Source organism: Rutidosis leptorrhynchoides, chromosome 9 (genome assembly GCF_046630445.1).
Source record: "Rutidosis leptorrhynchoides isolate AG116_Rl617_1_P2 chromosome 9, CSIRO_AGI_Rlap_v1, whole genome shotgun sequence".
In the NCBI taxonomy this organism is placed as follows: Eukaryota; Viridiplantae; Streptophyta; class Magnoliopsida; order Asterales; family Asteraceae; genus Rutidosis; species Rutidosis leptorrhynchoides.
This window is the reverse complement of record NC_092341.1, coordinates 334424373-334432708: the sequence shown is the minus strand read 5'-3', so window position 1 is coordinate 334432708 and position 8336 is coordinate 334424373. Positions and strand designations below refer to the sequence as shown.

The 8336-nt window shown below is 34.0% G+C and overlaps 1 protein-coding gene across 1 annotated transcript; it reads left to right on the top strand.

The window, feature by feature from the left end:
• Positions 1–4199: 4199 nt before the first annotated feature.
• Positions 4200–5100, top strand: LOC139865778 (dehydration-responsive element-binding protein 1A-like). Its single transcript, XM_071853879.1, has one exon. It carries the CDS (start codon positions 4253–4255, stop codon positions 4877–4879), a length of 627 nt encoding a protein of 208 aa, XP_071709980.1. The 5' UTR covers positions 4200–4252; the 3' UTR covers positions 4880–5100.
• The last annotated feature ends 3236 nt before the right edge of the window (positions 5101–8336 follow it).

Here is an 8336-nt window from a genome sequence, read left to right as displayed (position 1 = left end):
AGAAGATATTCTTTGTTGTCAATTCTAGAAGCTAGAGTTCTTGGATTTTCATTTGTTAAGGAGTTATATGAAGCTGATCCAGACTTTGCTCCTATTTTGAACTGTTCTCCTGCTGAGTCCAAAAGGGATTATGTTGAGCAAGATGGTTTTCTATTCAAGGGCAGCAGATTGTGCATCCCAAAAGATTCAATCAGGGAGTTGCTGATTAGAGAAGCACATGGAGGTGGTTTAGCTGGTCATTTTGGGATTAACAAGACATTGGATATCCTAAGTGAACACTTCTACTGGCCATGTATGGACAAAGATGTCAAAGCTGTGATTAATCGTTGTGCTACCTGCTGTCAAGCTAAGTCAACTTTTCACCAGGGTTTATATACTCCTCTTCCTGTTCCCAACCAGCCATGGGAAGATTTGAGCATGGATTTCATTGTTGCTTTACCAAGGACTCAGCGAGGCAAAGATTCTATTATGGTTGTTGTTGACAGGTTTTCAAAGATGGCTCATTTCATAGCCTGCAACAAAACCAATGATGCTACTGTTGTTGCTATTTTATTCTTCAAAGAAATTGTTCGTCTTCATGGAGTTCCCAAAACCATTGTGTCTGATCGAGATACAAAGTTCTTAAGCTATTTTTGGAAGACATTATGGAAGCTGCTTGGAACAAAGCTTTTATTCAGCACTTCTCACCATCCCCAAACTGATGGTCAAACTGAAGTTACCAATAGAACTGTGGGAATGTTGCTAAGGGCACTTGTGAAGAAAAGTTTGAAGGAGTGGGATTTGAAGCTTGCTCAAGCTGAATTTGCTTTTAACAGAGCACCTAATTACTCCACAGGAAAATCACCATTTGAAATCTGCTATGGTGCAAATCCACTCACACCCATTGATCTGATTCCTTTTGCAATTGAGCCTAAGGTAAGTGTTGATGCAGTAGCAAAGGCCAAAGAAATGAAGAAGCTGTATGAGCAAGTGAGGGCCAAAATTGAGAAGACCAACCAGCAATACAAGGCTAAAGCTAACCAGCACAGAAAGCAGCCCACTTTTGTTCCTGGTGATCTTGTTTGGATTCATCTAAGGAAGGAAAGGTTCCCAGCAAAAAGGAAGAACAAGCTGATGCCAAGAGCTGAGGGTCCATTTAAAGTGTTGGAAAAAGTTGGTGATAATGCTTACAAGGTCGAGCTGCCTGGTGATACTGCTGTGTATAGCACTTTTAATGTTGGTGATTTGATGCCTTACTTGGAAGATGACAACCTCGAGAACTTGAGGTCAAGTTCCTTTTTAGAGGGAGAGGATGATGCGGGTGAGCTGGGCAATGTAACCAGCAACACAGCCAGCTCAAGCTCAAAAGATGTTACACCCGAATCAGGCCAAGCAATGGTCGTGTTGCCATCTATTTCGTATCATCTAAGTGTTTTTGGAGCTGGTTCAAGAAGCTCAGGGGTGACCCTACTTCAGTCCTTAAACTGAAGTAGTTATGTTTTCATGAATAAAGTTTTTGATAGTTGAAGGCAAGCCAGCAACGAAGAAGAACCAGCTAGCCGGACCAGCAAATGAGTTTAGTTCAGCCAGTAAAGCTTTAATTCACTCAGCCGGGTAACCAGCAAATCGAACCAGCAAAGTTATGCTTAGGCGAACCAGCTAGTTCAACCAGCTGAAGAATTTTAGTTCAATCAGCACACGAAACTCTAGTACAACCAGCACGCGATGCTATTTTCTGTCTGAATGGCCAACTTGCTGATACAATTCAAAGTTTACTTATGCTTTTCAATAAACCGGTCAGGTCATGTGCTTAACACGTGTGTGGCTATTCTAGAAGAATGTTAGCTGTCCAAGGAAGACTCCCATTTATCATTGGATGCTTTTATCATGGGAAGGAGCACTAACAAATGACAGGCTTTTTGCAGATTGTGTCCTTTATTCTTATTGGCTAATTTGTAATTGTTTGTCCTTTTTGTCTCCATTTCCTTTTTATGTTTTTGTCTTATTTAGAAAATAGCTGTTAAGCTTCTACTATAAATAGAGAGCTCTTGTAATTGTAAAAGTTGGTTAATGATTGAATGAAAAGTTTGATAGAGCTTATCTATTTACAAAATCTCTGTGTCTTTACGAATCTTTGATTCCGGTGGCTAAGAGTGGTTTCTTTATCAGTGTTTGTGGTGTTACTTTATCAAACATTGTGGTGAAATCCAAATCTTCATATCTGATATTATAGTTGTGGTGAAATCTTTATCAGCTGTAGTTGAAGATTTGGAGTGTTTCTAGATCTCTAATTGTGGTGGTATCTTTATCAATTAAGGGTTTAGATTCTCTATCCTTGTGTTCTTATTTCAGAGTTTTATACTCTGTTTTGGGGCTGTTACTGTTACCAATTGGGTGTTTAGTTTCAGATCTGTTGGGTGAAGAAAGCTTGTTCTAAACTGCGTTTTTAAAGTCATAATCACGCATCATTAACAGAGACAATAGGTTTGGATCTATGAAGGAAAATATTAATGAATTTGCTGTCAACAATCATAACTCGTTGTATGGAGGTGGTTTATCCTCTGGTTGCGATGGTGTTTCATTAAGAAAGTTTTCATGTTTTATCTTGAAGGAAATACAAGTATATTCCATTTATTAAAACTCAAAGGAACTAATTTATAAAAACTAAATGTTACATAATCTAATACATAGATACTAACCAGGTTTTGGTAACAGGATGCGAGAATGTGTCCGCGTATTATCGCGAAAAATGATTTCGATCTATAACATAATTTAAATATTTTATAATTACAATATGTAAATTAACGATTTACATATACAAATCAATGAACGAGTATCATTATGCATCAATTCATTAGTTTGTAGAGGAAAAAATTGTTGCTAACGTCGGCATGACGTCATGCTAGCATCACCAACAAGTTATTTTTTTCTTTTTTTTACTAAAATAATGATAACAATAAAACAAAGTCGTTCATCAATAAATAAAAAAGACGAAAAAAGATACAATCGAGACAAAAGCGCTACAAGGCTCGGAAGCAATAAATGATCTCTATCAATAACCAAAGAGCAAAAGCTAACTAAGCCCGAGCCTTGATCAGTCGGATCGCTAAACCTATCCTGAAACACAATAAAGAAAAAGAACCAATACAATAAGTCAAATCTAACTAACAAATGACAAACAACACAAAAACAACAATCCAATCACAAACTACCTGAAACTATTTTACCTTTTCAAGTCTTTATGATCGGCTTAATAATAATACTACCTTGTCAATCTTCAATCAATTAAATAACTTGCCAGCCTGACTTTTGATCTCATAAGATAAAATTTTAACACAAATTAAATCTGAATTGTCAAGATAAAATTCCCGAAAGCATTTATATAAGCATTACACTTATGCTTGTATCTATAGTTAATATTAAAATTCTATAATGATGATGTCATTATTAGGTTAATTCTTTTGTAAAAAAAATCAAAAAATAAAAGAAAAAAATCTAAGAACGGGATGTTGTCTTTAATCTAAATAATTGTGAATTAAAATTAAATCTTATTAATTAATTATTATAATTAAACCTTGTTAATAATTATTTTAATTATTAAAATTAAATAGTTTTGAATTATTTTAATTAATTATTTTGGATTGAGTACGAGAAGATATAAAAGTTAGGCAGAAGGAAAAAAAATTCAAAATTTATATTTTAATTGACACTTTTAAAATAAAATGACAACCAATATTATCTCTTATGATTGGATGCGGATTGTTTAATATGCATTTTAGGTGTTTGATGAAATGTTCAGCTGACAAGTTTCTTAGTCGGACTATGTGGTTCCACGGGTCATTAAACTAAATGACTTTATCATTTACGTTTACTTAATACCTAAAACATATATATCATTAAACTGTTTCGTTTAAACAAATCCGTAATTCCACGGGTCATTTCAGTTATAACCATTTACATTTAGTGTATCCAATTTGCCCATGCCACTTGGTCAAATTAGTCAAAGCATAAAATATATTCATCCACCACGGAGACCACGCGTGTGAAACAAAACAAATGCACCATCTTTTTAACTTTTTTCTCCTTTAACGTACTGACCTTCCTTCACCACACCTTGCCAACTGGATCCATCTGATCCCACCATAACATTCACACACTAAAACAATTAAGTATATATATATATCATCATATATTCATATATCTCATCATTATAATCTTAACTTCACTCATCAGACCTTAACTAACAACAAATTCACATACACATATATACAAAATGGACACCTTTTCAATTCTTAATGAATCATCTTCATCTTCAGATTCTACTAGCAGCAGTAGCAGTAACGAATACAATGAAACCGAAGTAATGTTAGCTTCGCAAAACCCAAAAAGGCGCGCTGGAAGGAAGAAGTTTAAGGAGACAAGACATCCGGTTTTTCGTGGCGTAAGACTTAGGAGCTCAGGTAAATGGGTTTGTGAAGTGAGACAACCAAATAATAAATCAAGAATATGGTTAGGAACTTATCCAACTGCTGAGATGGCAGCTAGGGCTCATGACGTGGCGGTTTTAGCTCTACGTGGTCGGTCAGCGTGTTTGAATTTTGCTGACTCAGTATGGCGGTTGCCTGTACCGGAGTCTAGTAATGTGAAGGATATACAAAAGGCGGCGGCTGAGGCGGCCGAGGCTTTCGCACAAACCGAGGTCGCGGTTGAGGAAACTACAGAGTTGCCGGAATGTTTGGTGGATAGTTATATTATTGATGAAGATGAGATGTTTGGGATGCCGGAATTAATTGCCAGCATGGCAGAGGGACTCATGGTGCCGCCACCTCAGATGGTGGGGTATGGTGATTTTGTGGATAATGTTGATTTTTGTGTTGACATGTCTTTATGGAGTTTTTAGGCTTTAGTAATTTTTTTTTTTTTCCTTCTTTTTTATTGAGATCAATAGATAGATTTGTTGGGGTATTTTATATTCTTGTTACTCCGTGTTTAGTTATGGCTTAAATCTTTTAGTTTACAGGCCAATTAAGTACATATGTTTCAGATCAACGTGTCGTTAACACTCTTGAAGGTGTAATAATTGTAAATGATGGATCTAATCTAATTACAAAGTAACTTGTGTTGTAACTTATATGGTAGTAGTCTTATTTTTTTAGCGAGAGGTCAAGAGTTCGACTCTCGTGGAGTGCATAATCGCACACAAGGTTACACCTTTATACTTGAATTCGATCCAAGAATGCCTTCCGCACATCGCATTGCGGAAGCAGTGGGGAGGGGGGTTTTACTCTCCAATTTGTTTCTCTCCCTTGATATAAATGGTGAGTTTTATTTTGTAAATATGTTTTTATATAAACTTGTTATAGCTATAGAATAACCAGGGTTGCAAACGACGTTCGTTGCGACGTTTTGACGACTAGCCCGTCTCGACACCGTCTCGCCGTTTAATAAGTCGGTCAATGCAAGTTTGGGTTAACACCAGTCAAAAGTCAAAAATTCGGTTAAAACCGATCAAATTGATCAAAGTTGACGTAATTTAGTGTTGCTTTTTTTGTATTATATTAACGGTAATAGTGAGTATGGGTACAAATTCGTCAACGAAGATTTTTGGTTTTAAATATGTGTATGTATACATTTATATACATAAATGTGAACGTCAGCCAAATCCGTCTCGACTTCTGTCTCCACCTTTTCGAACACGTCTTGACGTTTTAAGGTTCAGATCGTCCCGCGTCTTTTCCAACCTTGAGAATACCACTTCTTCTTGCTAACTTAACGGTTTCATGATGAAAGTAAATTTTTTACTTTATAAATAGAAAAATCTTGGGTTAAAGCCAAAAATAGGCTACAAACTTACACAAATGTACCGATGTCGCCCACAAACTCATTTCCGTCCTACTGTCGCCTACAAACTTTCAAAAAGTGTATCAATGTAAACAAAAACTTTCAAAAAGTGTACCAATGTAAACAAAAATGACTTGCTACCGCCTAAACCGGTCAAAATTGACACGTGTCGTTCGTGGATTGGATCTTAATCCTTAAAAAAAAAAAAAGGTTAAAATTAGTATGTAGCAGGTCAAAACGCCAAAATATTGATATTAACACATTTTTTCAAAGTTTGTACGCGACAGTAGGACGAAAATGAGTTTGTGGGCGACATCGGTATATTTATGTAAGTTTGTAGCATATTTTTGCCTTTAACCCAAAAATCTTTTCCGAAATTTTGTAAACTTATAAAGCAAAATAACTTCAAAAACTATAATTGGTGAATAAAAATATATGGGTAAAAGTTAGAAATGAACCGGCCAAATCTAGAGTTGTCGCAAGTGGGACCCACGTTATGATAAACAAAAACACGCGTTTACTTATAGTAACTGATTGGGCAGGTGGCAGTTACTTGATATCAACTGTCAGTGTTCTTTCCGCGTAAAGTTTTCTTGACATTGTAAGTAAAGATCAGATCAATAAAGATGGTGTCATCTTTAAAAAGTCATTTTTGTCTTTAGTTAAACGAAATTTCCGTTTTTTGATTTTAAGACAACAATATTTTTGGTCCCCTTTACGTACTTCTTATCCAACTTGCGATGGTTGTGATATTGAGTCAAATAAGGTTTAATAAGCTTATCAGTTTCTATTACAAGTTGTGTCGAGTTCATATACAGTAGATTGTTAAGTTTTGCTAATAAAGAAATAATTATAATCAGCTTATTAATTGAATTGATCTCGTGTGTATTTGAGTTAAGAGTCCTTCAAAAACAATTCCATACTTTACTTGTGGATAGAGGCAGATTTACTATATGTTGAGTGGATACCGATAAAATACGCGATATAATAGAAAATTTTGAGTATTTTAACTAGTGATATCGGTGAATAATGTAAATTTATTTGAGTGACATTATTGAAATAAGACAACTTGTAAAAAAAAAAATTAGAGTTTTACCCGATAACACCAGTAACTGCTATTCCTATATCCGTCACTGCTTTTCGACTATCAAAGGAAAGACCTGATAATTGGATTAGAAATGTATGCTAATAAATGGATGTATGGTAGTCAAATGGATTCTCAATTACTCGTAGTACTTTAATCTTGTCAAATAAAAAGGTTACATATATATTTAAAAAAAAGTAAGATGGTTCCTCTTGAAATTGAAAAAAACAAAAAATACGTTGCGTTGGATAAAAATGAATGTTTAACGATTAATGGTTCATAATCTAAATGATCTTAAGACTCTGATTGAGTTTGGTAGTGAATAACAATAAGCTGATTGATAATTATTTTGAATTAACAATGTTAATTATATAAAATTACCTTATTAACATATATATGAATAAAAACTAGAATATAGTTGTTTAATAAATGTTTTTAATAGAATTTAAAGAGAATATTACATAAAAAAAAATTGTGTTTAATAGTTAAGAGAACATTTCACCTTTGAATGGTTGAGCACTGAATATCTGAACCATTCAGCATCATCTGTCATGCAAATGTCAGAAACAAACACGTTGAATGTTAAATGGTTCAGCATTTAATAATGGACCATTCAATTAAAAAGTAAACAAACACACCATAAGATATTTTTTCTTTAGAATTATTATTCTATCACAAATTCACATATTTCTTCTTTTTATTGATTTTTTAAAATAACTTTTCAATTTAATAAGTAGATAAAATGATGTCATGAATTTCTTTTATACTACTCCGTATTAATCTAATATTATGTATGTAATGCCAAGAGATAATTACCTTGTAATAATTAAGTTGTAAAATTAAAAAGATAACATAAAATACACTGTCATAATGTTAACTCTTAAATTACATATGAATTTTTTTTTATCTAACACGAAAGACTTAATTACACCTTTGGTCACTGTGGTTTGTCAAATCATGCAACTTTAGTTACTATGATTTTTCCTTGTAATTTTAGTCATTATGGTTTTCAAAATATTGCACGTTTAATCACTCAAGCAAACTGACGTTAATTTGGTCTGTTTAAACTGATCATGTGCAGCTCACGTGATGAGTATTTTGATCCTTTGAACATTCTCTTGCTCTCTCGTTCCCCTTTTCTTCTTCTTCTACTTGAGCCAAATCCAAATTAAACTCTATCACTTCTTTCTTTCAATCTCTATCACCTAGATCTAAATTAAACTCTCTTTCACCACCTAACATTATATTTACAATCAAATTGTACCAAGAATATGAAATTAAAACTGAAACCAAAATAAAATATTTTTGAATCTTTATACATGTTCTCACCTTCATTCTTGTTAAAACATACTCGTATAGGATTATCATTATCAGCTACATCGATCGAAATGAAACCCCAGATCGATCCACTCGATATCAAACTCACTGTCTT

Bases quoted from the DNA above. Each gene is read 5' to 3' on its own strand.
- LOC139865778 (XM_071853879.1), top strand. From the start codon at position 4,253: ATGGACACCTTTTCAATTCTTAATGAATCATCTTCATCTTCAGATTCT.